Raw genomic sequence first — 16,560 nt, forward strand, 5'->3', positions numbered from 1 at the left:
GTGTGTCTCTCAATGGGTGCTCCTGTGTGCAGCAACTTGGGGCCCTGGCCAGAGAGGGATGGGTCTATTCCTACAATCTTGGAAGGCCTCTCTGGGCTGAGTGGGGGTGGGGGTGGGTCCTGAAGGGTAGGGTGAGCAATGGGGACTTTGTTCTCAGCGGAGAGGGAGAGACCAGAAGGCAGGCCTGGGGCATGGATGATAAGGGTTCTGGGGCTCGGGTGGGGCAGGGGAAACAAAATCTAAAAGGGGGGATGGGTCCCCAGAAGTTGAGACATACTTTTAGCCCTCATGTGGGCCCAGCCCTCTGGCCATCCCAGTGGGCAACTCCAGAAGTGGTCACATGATGTGGCACTTCTCAGCGGATTGCTTGAGGTCCCCCAGTGTGGCCTGGGCCTTGTCCTTGAGTGAGCCAAGGTCCAAGCCAGGGAGGCTGGCCAGTTGCCCAAGGACCGAGGCCCTCTCCTCCTCCTCTTCTGTGTCCTCCTCAATCATCTTGGCCAGCTCCCGGGGCAGCTCCACGTCGCCACCTGCCATCTGGATCTGGCTCTCATCTGTCTCGTTCTGAAGGGAAGAGGGGGTGGGGGCAGGAAGGTGGAGGTCTGTGAGGACCCAAGTTGAGGAGGCAGGGAGGAGGCCTGGATGGGGTTCTTGAGCCCCATGTTCCAGTGAGATCAGCCCCCGTCCCCACATCCCAGGATCAAGCATTTGATGCTTGGACATGGAGACGTTGTGTTTTTATACCTTGCACTTTTATACCACCTTACTTACCTCAGAGATACTGAGGGACTAGGATAGTGAGCAAAGACAAAAATACCTAGGAGTCATACTGTCACATGTTGACTATTGTTAACTGCACTGAAGGACATAACCAATAATAGTTATGGGTACCATTTATCAAATACCTATTATATGGCTGACATCGAGCTGAGTGCTTTTAATTCTCACAGTAACCCTGTGAGGTACTGTTATGTCCATTTTACAAAATAAGGAAATTGAGGCTCAGATCATTTAAGTAACATGCCCGTGTGCTAGATTCAGACTTATGTCACTGATTCCAACATCTGTACTCTCTTTGCACAGCACTTACTGATGGCCATTGCACTTCCCTGTGGGGAGCCCTTGGTGACTTTCCACCTTGTGTCCTTCTCAGTTGCATCCAAGTCTTGCCTCTTCTACTAGACTCAGAGTTCTCTGACGGCAGGAGTTTTGTCTCATATGCTTAGTACAAGCATTTAAGGAATGACTCCATTCCTAGCCTAGCTGGGTCTGCAGCAAAGCAAGCTTCTAAGCCAGTTTTCCCTTTGAGAGATTTCCTAAATATTTGTTGAATGAGTGAATGTGAGGGGGTAGGGGATCTTCTGAGACATCCTCCCAGTTGCTTGGCCAGCCACAGGGGTACTTTGCTTTCTGCAGGCAGACTCCATGCCCTGGAAAGCAGCCTGGAGTCCTGGGGCAAGTGCAGGCTCCATATTCACAGGCTTGAGGGCTAATGCCACCTCCACCACTCACTGGTTGTATGATCTTAGCCAAGTCCCTTCATCTCTTCAAACCTCAGTTTTCTCATTTGTAGAGGTGGATGATAGCTACCTGACAGCGCTATCAGGGAGCAGTTAGGTGAGGGCATGAAGGTCAAGTACCTGGCACAGAGGGTGCTGCTTTCTCTCCCCTACCCTGCCCTCCACGTGTTCAGAAGCCTCAAGAGCACTCACCCCTACAATAAAACCTGCTTTCTGCCTCCTTTGCGCCTTTATCTGTCTGGGCCTGACCTGGGGTTGGATAGGTGGGGAGTAGAGGATAGAAGAGGCCTGGATTGGCTCCAGAAACACAAACTCCTCAGTCGCTGGAGGACTGGGCTTCCCTCAGCACCAAGCCCTGGCCTTTGGCAGGCGCAGGTTGGCCATAAGTGAGTGAATGAATGAATAAGAGAAGGAAGGGTCTAACCCAGCACTCTGTGAGTCTTACTGGGTTAAGAGGTGCAGCACCCAGAGCGGGGCCAAGGATTCCAGAGCCTGGAGCTCAGGGTCCCGGAATAGCCTCGAACCCGGGCTCTGCTTACCTTGGGCAGCCGGTATTTGTCTCGGAAGTGGCTCCGCAGCGTGGCCCGCTCTGCCTTCCTCTGCGTGAACTGCGCGTCCCGCTCCATCCTGCGGGGGCACCGGGGCGGAGTCACTGCCCGGGCTGAGAGAAGGAGCGGGTCTGCGAGGAGGGGCGGAAGGGGTCTCCCAGTCCTGGCAGCCTGAGGCAGTGGTCCCGCCTGCCACCTTGTGTCTAGCGAAGGTGGTAGGAGCCGGCTGGCCTCGGTCAGGCTTTGCTGCCTCTACCCATCACAGCGTACTTCTTTGCCGCTGGATGGAGCTAGCGGAGCCGGGGGCCAGTCTGGCTCTCGGCAGACCATAATATATATCCCTCATTGCCTCAGACTCGGCCCATCTTTCCCTCCCTGACAAGCTGTGTGTGTGGCAGGGGAATCATTTGGGATAGACTTGGGTTCGTATCCTGGCTCCACTACCACTTTAGGTACGTCCTTGGGTAAATCACTTACATTCCTGTCCTGTAAAATGGGGAGAAGATTTTGCAACTCACCAAACTGTTATCAGGATTAAGTGAAATAATAATAGGTAACATTTAATGAGGACTTACCACGTGCTAAATGGTTTACATTCATAAAATCATTTAATTTTCATAAATATATAAGGTATAAATTATTATCATCCCCATTTTCCGGAAGAGGGTATAAAAGCACAGAAAGGTTAAACAACTTGCCTAAAGTTACCCAGCTAATAAGCAAAGCCAGGGTCTGAACCTAAGTAGCCCAGCTCCAAAGTCCAGCCCCCACCTCTACTTGGGCTGCCCCTCTGTCCCAGACTGCTGGCACAGAGGTAGGCTCAATATCTATGACTGCCCCCATATCAGGATCTCTGAGCCCCACTCCCTTGCACCGCTTTTCTCAGAGCCTCAAGCTCAGAGGAGCCCCAGTTGGAAGACATAGGCGGCTGGGACCAGATCGGATTAAGGGATTATTTGTTTCGTCAGAAATGCACGTGCCCCCCACCCCCACCCCTGGCCCCTGTCGCCCCTCCCCCTACTCCCTCTGGGCCGGAGTACGAAGCTGGAGTGGGGTCCTGGGTTTGAGATGGGATGGCTCTGGGGCAGCCTAGAAGGCACCTCCCAGCCTCTTACCGTGACTAGGAAAGTAGGGGAAAGGAGCTTGGGGCCTGAGGCTGGCTCACGGGTGGGCCGAGCGGCTGTGTCGGGGGGGTTGGGGGTGGGGGGTCGTTGGAGCCAGGATGGAATCCCACTCACTTCTCTTCCACCAGTTGCTTCTGATACTCCTCGTACTCCTCTCGGCTCATGCCCTGCGCTTCAGCCGCCGACTTGTCCCCGTCCCCCTTGTCCTCGCCGCCCCCCAGGCTCCCGGTGAGGTTCTTCAGCTGGCCGCCCACCATGGTCTTCACCATGAACGCCATGGTCTTCGCCGGCCCGGGTACTGGGCCCCTGGTACCACGCGCCGGGCACCAGGCACGTCCGCGCCTACTTCAGCACTAGGACTCGCGGACAGCTCCCGCCGCGGGCCCGCGCCCCACGCTTTGCGCCGCCCGGGCCCGCCCCCACTTTCCCAAACCCCTCCTCACGGGGGGCGGGGGGCACGCACGGGGCTGAGGAGGCTGGACCACGTGCCCGCTCCCCACTCCCGCCTCCCCCACGTGCCTCCTTCAACGCCAAGCTCCGCCGGGCACTGCTGACAGCGGATTAGGGCTGCGGTGGTGGGGTCGCTCCCCCGGGGAAAGGGGCTGCGCTGATATGCACCCGGTACCCTGTTCCCTACCCTTCTCCAACTACATCCTCTCCTGGGTCACTGATAACCAGGATTTCAGCTGGGAGATCCGGGTAGCAGCAAGGAGCAAAAACCCAGATTTGGGCCCCACCCCATTCTTACACCCCCTCCGCGCCCCCTCCGCCCGCAACCCGCTGACCTGACAGCTGCCCAAAGAGCTTGACACTGGGGGAGGGAGACCCCAAAGCGAGAGCGGGAATCCCTGTTATGCTTATATGAGTGTTCGCCTCTCAGAGTTCTTCTGTCACGTGCCTGCCCTGCTGCCCCTGGAGCTGCAGGGAGCCGGGAGGGAGAGTTGTTGGGTGATGCTAGCTGAGCTGGGCCAGGAGGGACACGGGGAAACATTGCCCCTTGTTCCGAGTGTATTTGGGGACAGAATTATCCACAGTTCGGATTCCCTCTCCCTCCGTAGTTCAGGGCTCAAGGCCTGTAGAGTATCTGATCTTTGGTCTCCTTGCCTGCCTGGAGCCCACTCTCAGCTATCTACCCAGATGAGGTAGAAGCCTACAGAGAAATTAAGGTGAAACTAGAAGGTAAATGAGCATATCGAAGCATGGGGGGAGGGAAATCTCCTTTAATAAGGTGGAAGCTCACCAAAAGCTAAGGCGTGGGTAGGAGCTGGGCACCCAGAAGGAGAGGATATTGGTCAAATCCTCCACCCCCCAGACACCACCTGCTTCCCAGTGATGAGAAGTGGCTTTGAGGTGGGTCAGGCATGCATGCTGGGGGAGAGGGGCTGCCTCCTCACAGCCCCCAGGGCCCCAGGGATGTGTGGTGCAGGACCCAGAGGAAGGCTGCCTATGGACAAACAGTCGTGAGGGCTTTTGTCCAGCTCCTGCCTCCTGCCAGAGAGAGGAGAACGTTACTTGGTCCTCTCCCTTCTGGGATTTTGGAACCAAGACTCACACACTTGCTTCCCTGCACTCACTGCATCACAGCCTCCCCTGCTCTGAGACCTTCTATGGCTGCTTTGGCCCGCCACATAAGGTCCACATGTTCCCTCTGGCATTTAAGGTCTGTCCAGGTGACTCCAGGCTTATTGCCACCACTGCACTCCTATGCACATTCATAAGCTTGTGATCATTTCCACCTGTGACTTTTAAAGCTCAGCACACTTCACTTCTGCTCCAGGACCATCCTGGCCCACACTAATTCTTGTCTGGGAATGCCACCAACAAGGACTGTCAATCTCATTTCTGAGGCCCTTAGCACACCCCACATCTCTAAATGGTGCACCTTCATTCGGCAAACACCCACCAAGCAGAAATAGTGACCTTCTCCACCTTTTCAGTTCTCTGCCCAATTTCACAAACTGGTTTCACCCTTTGCTCCAACCATACTGAACTTGCCCCTTTTCTCCAAAATATTATTCTTTTTTCATGCCTCTGTGCCTTTTCTCATGCCAATCCCTCTACATTGATGCCTTTGCGTATCTTGTCAGGCTGGAAAACTCCTAGTCACCCTGATGACTCACATCAAACATACCTTCCAGGTCAATTCCCTGATCTCCCCAAGCTGGGTCAAGTGCTTTCTCCTGCACTCCTATAGCCCCTGAGCTTCCTGTTCTCATGGCACTGACTACATAGGGTATGACTATCAGTTGCTTTTCATCTTCTCACTCTAGAAAGTGAGGTCTGTGAGAGTGGGACCCAGATGGGGCTGAGGGGTAAGCAGGTGGTCAGCAGTGCCTGATGAAAGAAAGTCCGAGCCTGTGCTCTGCTTCTTGCCATCTGGGGGACCAGGCAGGTCCCCTCTGGGCCTCAGTGCCACACTCTCTAATCGAATGGCTATGGTCCAGAACCAAGATATGCTCGGTGGTGTGGGAAGAACCGCCCATAGGAAGGCCCACCTGAAGTGCAGGTAGCAGAAGAAGCCTACAGTCTGGATGAGGAGGAAGGACAGAAAGATCCCGGGGTGCAGGCACGACAAGGCCCCTAGGGACCGGCCAGGTGGGCGGGGTGCCTTGGCTGCTGCTTTCTGAAAGAGGAAAGTCTAAGGTCCTGGCTCAGCTTCTTACCCAAAAGGAGGGAGGGAATCTGGAATCTGGGTCATGTGGGGGCTCCATTTCTGTCCTTCAGGCTTGGAGTGCTCTGACCCTTAACCAGGGAACTTGGAGAGGGGGCATCATACAAAGCTGCCTCCCTCACCCCAGATCCTATGGCTCCATCTGTGGGAACAGCTGGGAAGGCCTGGGGCCTGTGATCATCGGGGGGCCAAAGGCTCAAGAGATGAGAGAGAAACAGAGAGCAAAAGACAGCAAGGGCAAGGGCAAGGGGAAGAGCAAGATGGGACAGGGGATGGGGAAGAGCCGGCCCCACACTGAACTTGGAATGATCTTGGGCACAGTCCACCCCATTTCCCTTCTGGTCTTGAGGGGGTTGGACCAAGGGGTCTCCAGGGCCTTGCTGGTGCTGAGAGTCTGTAGGACTCTCCAGAGAACAGAGAGAGTAGAGAGGTGAGATCTGTGTCCTGCATGCATGCGTGCATGCACAGACACAGACATAGATGTGCTGCAGGGGTCCTGGGAGGGGAGGGCAAAGGCGGGAGGGGCAGAAGTACTGGAAGAAGGGTGGCTGAGCCCAGGTCTAAGGGATGGGCCCCCAGGCTACCCACTACTTCCCCCTCACCACCAGTCCCCGCAGGTCCTTCTGCAGGAGGCTCAGGATCTGGTCCAGCTCTAAGAAATGATGCTGGGTGCCCACAGGCAGGTAGAAGACCTGTGCTCCTGAGGCCATGTGGGCAGCTGCATCCCTGGTAGGAGGTAGAAACCAAAGGAGATGACTCATTACCCTTTCTGGTTGCACCCAAATCACCTCGTCATTTCCCATGATCTGCATGGGTAGGGAACAGCATCATCTGCAGGGCCTCTTCTTGGGGGACAGTCTTTTCACCCCAAACCTTCCTAGACCCTGAAACAGCTTTAGGTCAGATAAGGATCTCCCTAAAGCTGTCTGTTTCAACCCCAGGCTCCCCTGGGCTCTGCCTTCTATCCCCAGTCCCCAGGGGATTTAGTTTTTGTCCCTCTTCCCATCAACAACCCCCAGGAATCTAGATGTAGGGAGGGGAGGGCATGGGTGTGCAGGAGGTGTTGGGCTTCAGCCACAGCATCCACAGACAGCATCCAGGTGGCCTCCCTACCCCCAGGGCTCTATGGGTAGCTCCCAAGGCCTGGCCTGGAGTGGGATGCTAGGAGGCTGGAGGGGACATAGTGAAATCAGGGACTGCCTCTTCCAACCGGCCTGATCTTGGCTGTGCTCCCTCTAAGAGTCCCCATCAAAACATCTCCACCTTCAGCTGTCACTGAAGGAAGCCCAGATTTACTAACCCTCCTGGGGTAGGAATGTCTGATGGGGGCCCTCACAGTGGACTCCTCCCAGGAAGAGTTGCTTTTGAACTAGGACTTTTTAAAAAAAATTCTATATAAAGATGACCAGTAAGGGGACCTTGACTTGGTGTTGTCAGTACCACGCTCAACCAGTGAGCTAACCGGCCATCCCTATATAGGGATCTGAACCCGTGGCCTTGGTTTTATCAGCACCGCACTTGCCCGAGTCAGCCACCGGCCGGCCCCTGAACTAGGACTTTCGAAACTGCAAACTTTGTTTTGTTTTGGTGTTGGGGCAGTCCAGGGATCCGAAGCCTTGACGTTGGTGTTATCAGTACCATGCCCTAACCGAATGAGCCACTGGCCAGCCCCAAAACTTCAAACTTGATTCAATTAAATTCAGGTCAACTCAACAAACCTAACTTCACGCTCAGCCCCTCCAATTGCCAGGCTTTGTGCTGAGTGCTCAGGAAATGATGAAAGCAATGAAGGGCTAATGGAGGAACTTCAGGTGGAGAAGCAAGTTGGTGGAGGGGCTTCTCTTCCCTCTCCTCAGGCTCTCCTCCTTGCCTTGTCCTTACCTCATCTCCTGCAGAGTCTGGAGCAGAGTCCGCTGTCCACAGAGCAGGGCACTGACCTTGGCAGAGTCCTGCAGGAGGGCCAGCATCTTGTCTTGGGCCCAGGCACAGCCCCTCTCAGAGCCCACCTTCCCCAGGGGCACTGCAGCCGTCCTCTTTCCAGAGGCCTTACCAGATTACCAGGGCCTTCCTCATTTTAACACATTCAGTTTATTTGACCTCTGTCCATCTGGGCCTCTGGATTCCCGCTCCTTCCAAACTCTTCTCCCTAAGGCTGGTTGTTTCCCTCCAACATTGGCCACTCCTAGGACTTCTCAAAATTACTTCCCTTTCTAAAAGTGGTTCTGCCCCCTGAAGGAGGCAGAGACCCAGCCTCTCTGCCCACTTTCTCCCAGGGCTCAATCCGAGTTGGGGGCCAATGCTTGTCAACAACCAATGCTTGAGTCCCTGTCTTGCTGAGTGACTTGGAGGTAGTTGCCCCTCTCTGGAAGGGATGGAATCTGGCAGGAGAGGTGCAGGGCCTGGAAGTAGGATTGGAGAGGCCTGGCCCTGGAGCGTGGGCCAACTCCCCTCTTCCCCACCCCAGCAGCCCAGCCTAAGCTGCTCTGGCCTGAGGACACAAGATTAAAACCTCAAGCTGTCAGAGCCCAGCAAAGCCCACATGAGCTGCTGGCCTCCTCTGCCCAGTATCTAACACCTTGGCTGAGTTTAGCTCTCAGGACCCCAGGCTGGGCATGCACTGGGGCATGACTCCCTGGGGGAGAAGCCAGGATGGCAGTGGAGATGAAGCGAGCATTCTGGTGCAACTGTGCATTAAGCAAGCTGTATGCAAATCACATGTGGAGCCACATGCAAATTAGCACCTAGTCTATTTCTGTCATTTGTCTACAGACTGGAACCCAGATACCTGGCATCTTCTCTCCCCAGTCCCAGCCGCTTGGCTCCATGGGCATATGACTGTGCAGAGATGCTCTTCTGCATACTGCCCTGCCCATCCTCCAACCTGCAACATTTCCTCCCTGCCCTGCTTTCCCTGGAGTCCTTGGGGGAGGGCACATCCTGACTGTAGCACTTACTCCTCTTTTAGGCCTGTAGGATGGTACTCACCCAGCTTCCTTCAGGCCTGGCCTGGCCTAGGGACCCCAGCTGCTCCTCCCATTGCCTCTCAGCCTGGGCCAACTGCTTGGAGAGACCCTGGAGAGCCTGAAGGATCTGACTGTGTCTGCCCAGCATCTCCTCCAGGTCAAGGAGCCTTCCCCCTGGGGATTCGGGCAGAGCTGGGGTGGGTAGCCAGCTGGGGTGAGGCAATAGATCCTATTTTGGCAGGGGGAGCTTCTTGGAGAGGAGCGCCAGAAGGGTGGCTTCTGTCTCCAAGACCTTCCCCTGGAAAATGGGTCTGGGTGGTGGGGTGGGGATAGGACAGAACATCTGGGCCCCAGGTCCTGCTTAGGTATGGCCTCTTCAGGCCTCCGTCTCCCCACTGACTAAAGGACTCCTGGTTCTAAGGGAAGAGGATCCCATGACACTCACATGGGCCCCTGCCCCACCTGCCCACTGCCTGTGTCCCTACCCTCTTCCTGGGCTTCAGACTTTGGCTTTGGAATTATGTCCTCCCTAGTGTCCAGGGCCAGCCTTGCCTGCAGCTTTTCCAACTGCCTTGCCAGGCGGAGCTGTTCCCTCTGCAGGAAGGGCTGAGGGGGAACCTGTAGGAAGAAGGCCAAAAGTCGGTCCCAAAACCCATGGGAGAACCAGAGGTGAGAGGAGCTTTCCCACAGGGCCCTCATGAGCTCAGTCTCCCTCCCTGATCACACTTTCACCCCGGCCAGGGAAGATCCCTCAGCTCAGCTCTAGGCCCTGCAGATTCCAGCCCTCTGAGCTCTGCCTCCAAGCTGAACCCCACATCCTTCCCTTCCCACTGCAGCCTAAGGCCTTTATACAGGCTGCTTCTCCACTCCTTCAAGCTCATCTCCTCCAGGCAGCCTTCCCTGATGCCCTGGCGGGTTTGGGCCCCTCCTCTGGGATCTCACAGCTCTCTGCACCTTTTGAGACCCAGCACTGATCACTCTGAACATTAATGTAACAGCCTGACCCAGCCAACCTGGGAGGCCTTGAGGACAGGGCCTGGCCCCAGCGCTGCCCAGTGCGAGGCCTGGCCTGAGCAGAGCTCAGAGGACAGGGGGATAAGGGCTGGAATGGCAGGTCTGAGGGCACCATGGTGGGGAGGAAGCATTTGGGGAGGGAAGGGTCCCAGGGCTGCCTCTCCCAGGTGGGCTGGGGCTGGCATCACCTCTGGACCTGGCTCACTCAGACTGAAGGTCAGGAAGGACAAGACATCGTGGTCATCTGGAAGGGGGTAGATGAAGGAGAAATAAGACCCCTCCACCCAGCAGCCCACTGGGTCGGCCCTCACCCCAGCCTCCATTATATCCCAGGCAGGTGAAAGATCTGGGTGACTTTGGGCAGCTCTCTGGCCTTTGTCTTGCTCCTCATAAGTAAGGTGTGAGGGTCAGACAAGTAAATGGGTGAGCTCTGAGGGTTGAACCAAACACACAGTCAGAGGTGGGCCCCTGGTGAGTGGGAAAACTGGGCAATCACAAAATGTTCTGGGCTAAAGCCATGGCAGCAAACCCAGTGAAACCCTCGGGCCCCCAGAACACAGCCGCTACTGGCAGAAGCAACCACGTGGTTTCCGCCTCCCCAGCATGGTTCTGACCATGTCACTCTCCTCCTCAGAAGCCTTCCATGGCTCCCCAGTATCCAAGGTCAGAAAACCAAAGTCCTGGCATTCAAGGACTCCCACGATCTGGTTGCCCCCTGCTTTCCAGCTGCAGGACACTCCATGGGCTCACATCGCATCACATCCCTTTGCTCCATTTTCCTAAATGTCCCTCATGGCTGTCCCTCTTCCACCTGCCCCAGAACATCCAGCTAGGGGCACTTCTGGGGCCAACACTGGAATAAAAGCGTCTCCTGTTTTATCCCATTTAAAACTTTCAACTGGGCTGGCTCAGTTTCAATCAGTTAGCTCAGTTAGTTAGAGCACAGCCTTATAACACCAAGGTCACGGGTTTGGATCCCCGTACCAGCCAGCCACCAGAAAAAAAGAAGAGACTTTCAGTAACCCTGAGAGGCTGACATGACTTCTCTCGATGGTAGCAGAAGCTCAGGGCAGGCTCATGACTTGCCAGCTCACATGGTCAGACCACATCCATGCTCTTTAGAGGACCCTCAGGATGATTCATTAGCCAGTGCCCCTCTGCTCTTACCTGTCCAGTGGGATCCTCACCTGCCAGGATGCTGGTAGCTGCTGAGACCCCAAAGAAACCTCCAGGGGCCAAAAGCACAGGCCCCACATCCACACAGACCTCATCTGGGTCACCCGGAATGAGGCCGCTATTCAAGGACACCTGAGGAGCAGGGAGGGAGTGAGCTCCCTTCTTTCCCCTGACCCCAGCAGGGGGGGTTGTCTCCACCTTTGCCACATGGGCTTCCCTAGCCATGGAGGGCAGACAGCCACAGGGCTTGGTATCAGAATGTCATGGAAGTGACTGTGCTCCTGTTCCAGTGTTAGCCCTTATATACATGTGCTTTGGGTGTGAGAATTATGTGTACAAGTGCAGGATCCAAAGTGGACGTTGGCCCATATGTGCTGGGGATCCCACATACATGTGAGGACTCACATGTGTATGCTAGGGCCCTCATGTGGTGTCACAGGCACGAGTCTGTTGGGGTCATGGGCATCACACACAGCAGCTCTGTAACTCAGAGCCCTGTAATCTGCACTCCCCACCCGGAGGACCTATTAAAGTGGGGGCCAGGGGGTCGACTCACTCGCAGCCTCTGTCCCCAGTAGGTGATCCGTGCTCTGAAGGGGTATGGCCGATTCCGGAAGTCCCGATGACAGGAGCCCAGCTCCCAGCTGGCTCTGTCCCTGTGGGCGCTTAGAATCTAGCTGAGCCACATAGAATCTGAGCCCTGGCCAGCAAGGGCAGGCCCAGAAACCGCTCTGCCCAGGCCTGCAGTACCACCCCCCTCCCCACTGGGTGACCTGATATGGGACATGTCCCTGTTGTCTAGCTTTAGTCTCCCTTGCTGCTCCCTTAGCAGAAGAGAAAGGGGCAGAAAAGCAAGCCCTGCCTGGTGGAGTGTTGGGACTTGGAGTTTATAGAAAAAGGGGCCAGGGGCCTCCCTGTGACCCTTCTTCAGAGGGACAGAGGCCTGGACCAACACTGGGGTTTGTGCCTTAAGCCCCCCAGCTCACCCCCTCATCCCTCTGCCCTTCTCTCCCTGTCCTTTCCTTAAATGCCAAGTCCCCGTTTGCCTCTGGGTAGGGCTTCTCTTTCCTCTCCCTTCTGCCAAGGCTTGGACTGCAGTGGAACAGACTCAGGAGAGACAACATGGGACATGTCCTAGCAGCCAAGGACAATATGGCCAGCCCACTTCCCCCACAGGGGTGGCAGAGCAGGCTCTGGGGAGTTAAGAGGAGTGTTGAGCCCTGCCTGACTTTCTCTGGGCACACGGGGACACATACGCCATGGGCAGCTCACACCAGAGCATCTGTCACTACTGCCGCCAGAGGCAGCACAGAGCAGGGAGGAGCCAGCTCCGGAGCAGCAACCCAGGCTTGCACTCCTAGCTGTGTGACCCTGGGCAAGTGACCTCACCTTTCCCAACCCCCATGTTCCCATCCTTAAAATGAGGCTAAGGATTGCAACGACCTCATACCACTGTTATGAGGGTTAACTAAGACAATGAATGTGAAGGGCTTGGCGCTGTGCCTGGCATACAGTGAGCACAGCTCCATAAATGTTAGCGATTATTCTAATTGTTATGAGCTGAGGGATGTTTGCTGAGAAGCACTGACAAACCGGCCCAGTGACTGAGGAGGCAGCCAGGCTGGGGAGGGGAGGGAGGCCACGTCATCTGGGAGAAAGGGAAGGAGCAGCTGTGCAGGAGAAGGGCATGGACCCTGCGCAGGCAAGTCTGGGCTCAGATCTCAGCTCTGCACAAGCTGGGTGAGCTCGGTCAAGTCACTTCACCTCTCTGGGTCTCAAGGTCCTCACCTGGAAGTGGGGGCTAATCTCCACTTATGAAGGGTGCTGGGGATAAGATGATTAGATTAGATGGGGGTAAAAATACTAATCACAGGCCCCAGTCTATGTCATTTCGTCTGGGGCTTTGGGTTGAGTGAATGGAGGACTCAGAAGGGCAAGCAAACTCTGGTCCTGGAGGCCCCAGGGGAACAGCTGAGACAAAGTGGGAGGGAGTCCCGGGGGCAGCCGTCAGCTCAGAGGGAGCAGTCAGCAAGGACAGCAGCTCTAGGCGGAGTGGGTCCCTGTCCGAGGCTGAGGCAGGGGCACAGCTGCAGAGCCCCTCTGAGCCCAGGAGTGGGGGTGGGGTGTCAGTCCAGAGAGGCCCTTACCCAAGCTGCTCATAGCGGGTGTACCCGTCACTGGCCAGCACGCGGATGGCAGGGCTGCTCTACAAGGGAGATGACCATCAACCTGAGCTGTGGGCACAGGGAGGATAGTGAAGGGCTGGGCAGTGGGTGGGTGGGCAGGTAGGAGGCCACTGCTCACCTGGGTGTCCTCGGCTGAGGAGTTGAAGAAGATCCCGATGCCGTCCCACGAGGCCAGACCCCCCAGCACAGAGCCTACTTGGCCCCTGTCCTGGGTGTACCACACAGCCTGCAAGTCCCTAGCCCCTCAGCCCGGGGTCCCTGCAGGACACTGGAACCCCAGGGCTCATCACCCGCCTCCCTGACTCACCGCCCTCTGTCGGGCCTGGGTGGGGCCACTCACCATGCCCTGGGCTCCCCGGCGCCCCGGCCCAGTCACCCGCATCTGCACCTCCACCTCCCAGGCAGAGAAGAGGACAGAGGCCCTACTCCACACAGCGCCTCTCCGGTTCCTCATGGATGGTGCCAGCCGCACTTCCTCCAGGCCCAGGATGGCGTCTGTGGACCAGGACAGCTCAGGGCCCAGGCCCCACTCTACCCCCACTCCCCATCACCCTCTCTCATGGGCCTGAGCTGGGTTCCAGGAGGAGAAAGGAAGTAACACCAAGACCTGCCATTAAACAATTGGCCAGGCAGACACAATGGGCTGGGCAGACGCAGGAGTTGACTGAAGAAGTGGGAATCGGAGCCTAGCACAGCTGGAGGGGCCTTTGCCAGGGGAGGGCAATAAATGCTGGCAGTTCACCTGCAATCTCACCTAAGCCTCACCACAAGTCTGTGTTGTCTGTTTTTACAAGACCCTATTTTACAGATGAGGAAACTGAGGCCCTATGGGGGAAAAGGAAGTGCCTGAGACCACAGACCACAGGAGAGCACTTCGTGAGAGAGTAAGTGCGGGAGGTTCAGGACCCCGGGCTGTGGAGTCTTGGAGGGACACTCCAGTGTGGCCAGATGAGGCTGGGGCTTCCTGGTGGAGGGGACTTAGCAGGCATTCCAAGGTGGAGAAGGCATGAAAGCAAAGGTGCAGAGGTGGGAACCAGCCCGCAGAATGGGGGGAAAGAGGCAGGGTGAAGGGTGTGTGTGTGAGAATGATCACAGCTAGTGGTGGGCTGGGGAGGAAGGAGCCCTATATGTGTATGATAGGAGGGAGGAGAGGAGAGAGAAACTGAGGCAGACTTGGCAGGAACCAGAGGAAGGGAAATCAGAGTCCCCACTCCAGCTGGCTCTCCACCCCTCCAGCCTGCCAGCCTGGAACCTGGCCCAGGGCCCAGACCCTACCAGGACTTTCTGGAGGCTGCTAATCCTGCCTGTTTGCTCTGCAAAGGCCAGGGATGGGGGCGGGGAGGCCCAGAGGCTGCAAGGCCAGAAGTCTGGGGGTCCCTGGAAGCTGCCACTGCCTCTGAAGTGACTGCAAGAGGCGAGGATTGTCTGCTGCCTGTGACACTTATGCATTCAGCCTTATGTGGATTGTTCGTGGGACCTCACCCCAGACTGCGGGCTCCTTGAGCCTGACTCAATCCTGTGTATCTAGGCTGGGCACAGAGGAGCATGGGGGTGGGAGTTCAATAAAAGGATGAGTGAATGAATTAGTAGACAACAGACATACCACTGGGCGATCTTGGAGAATGTGCCTCTGCTCCCCCACATGGTCTGTGACACCAGACTTGGCAAGCCCCAGAGCAGTGAGTGTTGCACAGGCCTGGCCATCCTGGCTCTGAGGCAGGGCCTGGCTTGGTGCTGTGAGATACGGCTCGCTCCTTTGTTTACCTCCTGTGCCTCTGTGAAGGAGGACTGGAGGAAAGATCCTGCTGATGAGGCCTGTTGTCTTAAAGGGATATTCTGTTCTGTCCTCAATCAGGAATTATGCCATTTCTCAGAACTTATATCTCATAGATAGAAATACACAGCCAATTTGCTTTTTCTCTTTGCTTTGCCTGCTAGAAGACTTGTAACTAAACCCATGTTCCAACTCTGAGGTGAGCAGACCTCATGGCATATGTTTTGGAAACAAGCCACATTCCTAGACTAATTTAATGCCCTACTCTATATCTAAGTCTCATTCTTCTGGCTTACTTTTAATTTATGCTCCTTTCTATGGTATAGGTCCCAGGACTGTCCAGTTAGCTCAGCTGGTTAGAGAGCAGCCTTGTAACACCAAAGTCAAGGGTTTGATTCCTGGTACTGGCCAGATGCCCCCCACCCCCCAAAAATTACAAATATTGTGTAGGTCCTCAAAAGTCATCACAAATCCTTTTTGGAACAAGATCAGGTAGAAGACAGACTCTTTGTAGGTCCTGAACACAGACCTGTGGCTAAGATGCTCTCATACCTGCTTCCACCCCCAACACACATACAGGGAAGGGCTGGCGCCCTCTCTGGCAAAACAGCTGGACATGGGGATGCCTGCCTCTAGGTAGCCCCCAATTCTCACGGACAGCCACAGGCCCGACAAGATGGGGCCAGTAGAATGGAGGTTTGTGCTGGTCCAAGTTGCCTTGTTTCTGTGTGTCTGAGACTTAGCGTGTGAGCATGTATGTGTGTGTGTTCACAGGTCCAAAAGGCAGAGGAAGGAGAGGGGGCCTAAAGAGAGGCAAAGAGAGAAGTCCCAGGGCAGAGAAGGAGAGAGGCAGAGAGAAACCAAGGCTGGTGGGTGGGAGTGGAGTTGTAGTGGGTGGAGCAAGAGACAAGCCTGGGAGGGGTCCTGGGGCCCCTGGCACTGCCTGCCCCAGGCCTGACCCCACTCTGGACAGAGGCTGGCACTGGGCAGACCCACTTCCCATCAAGTCATAGCCCCTCCAGCACTCTCAGGAACCCTGGGCGCGAACGATCCCCAGCCCTGCCCCTCACCTCCGTGATGGCTCCAGAAGGGTATTCCAGCCTCAGGCATTGCCATCCTAGGTCCTTTGAAGCTGAGTTTATACTCAAACCTGCGCTGAGGGCGACCCCCCTCAGGGCTACTGGGGGCCAGGAGCAGGAGAAGGCAGAACAAGAGATCTGGACCACCAACCACCATCATCGTGAAGGGAGCTGATGTCTGGGTCCCAGGGTGGGTGGTAGCTGGAGGGCCAGGGAGGGACTCCTTGGCCTGGGCCAGGCCGGGAGGAACTGGTGACTGGCCAGGAGCTGGGTTTTGGCACTGTCCTCTCCCTCCCTCCCCAGGACAGACATCCTGTTCCTTCCAGGCCTGATCTCAGGCCCCGCCCTTCCCTCACCTCCTGCCTGATTTGGGCAGCCTGACCCCACGCCAATCTGAGCTCTGGCTCTGCTCCTCCACTCAGGCCATCCTTCCACCTTCCCTCAGTTCCAGCAGCTGGGGGGCAGAGGGGGCACGGCTTAGGGATGCAGGGGGACAGGCCCCACCCTT

General features: G+C 56.2%; 2 protein-coding genes across 2 annotated transcripts; both read right to left on the minus strand.

Moving 5' to 3' along the window:
- Positions 1-336: 336 nt before the first annotated feature.
- CPLX3 (complexin 3) lies at positions 337-3,467 on the minus strand. The gene is made up of 3 exons (XM_063092196.1): positions 3,304-3,467; positions 2,057-2,144; positions 337-561 (listed from the first exon to the last, which is right to left on the minus strand). The coding sequence occupies exons 1-3, from the start codon at positions 3,465-3,467 to the stop codon at positions 337-339; spliced, it is 477 nt and encodes a 158-aa protein (XP_062948266.1).
- A 1,077-nt stretch (positions 3,468-4,544) lies between these two features.
- On the minus strand, positions 4,545-16,212 carry LMAN1L (lectin, mannose binding 1 like). Its single transcript, XM_063088432.1, has 14 exons — positions 16,044-16,212; positions 13,540-13,694; positions 13,318-13,425; positions 13,161-13,219; positions 11,570-11,669; positions 11,025-11,145; positions 10,026-10,081; positions 9,309-9,441; positions 8,846-8,997; positions 8,203-8,259; positions 7,742-7,827; positions 6,463-6,586; positions 5,685-5,812; positions 4,545-4,674 (listed from the first exon to the last, which is right to left on the minus strand). The coding sequence occupies exons 1-14, from the start codon at positions 16,210-16,212 to the stop codon at positions 4,545-4,547; spliced, it is 1,578 nt and encodes a 525-aa protein (XP_062944502.1).
- Positions 16,213-16,560: the final 348 nt, after the last annotated feature.

This window comes from Cynocephalus volans, chromosome 3 (assembly GCF_027409185.1).
Source record: "Cynocephalus volans isolate mCynVol1 chromosome 3, mCynVol1.pri, whole genome shotgun sequence".
Taxonomy (NCBI): domain Eukaryota; kingdom Metazoa; phylum Chordata; class Mammalia; order Dermoptera; family Cynocephalidae; genus Cynocephalus; species Cynocephalus volans.

Excerpts from the sequence above, each read along its gene's own strand:
- LMAN1L (XM_063088432.1), bottom strand. The coding sequence starts at position 16,212 with ATGATGGTGGTTGGTGGTCCAGATCTCTTGTTCTGCCTTCTCCTGCTC. Across the intron at positions 10,082-11,024 it reads AGCTACCAGCATCCTGGCAG|ATGACCACGATGTCTTGTCC; the intron begins GTGAGGATCCCA and ends ACCCCCTTCCAG. Across the intron at positions 4,675-5,684 it reads TTCTGCTACCTGCACTTCAG|GCAGGAGCTGGACAAAAGCC; the intron begins GTGGGCCTTCCT and ends CTCTGGCAGGAG.
- CPLX3 (XM_063092196.1), bottom strand. The coding sequence starts at position 3,467 with ATGGCGTTCATGGTGAAGACCATGGTGGGCGGCCAGCTGAAGAACCTC. Across the intron at positions 2,145-3,303 it reads AAGCAACTGGTGGAAGAGAA|GATGGAGCGGGACGCGCAGT; the intron begins GTGAGTGGGATT and ends GTGCCCCCGCAG. Across the intron at positions 562-2,056 it reads ACAAATACCGGCTGCCCAAG|AACGAGACAGATGAGAGCCA; the intron begins GTAAGCAGAGCC and ends TCTTCCCTTCAG.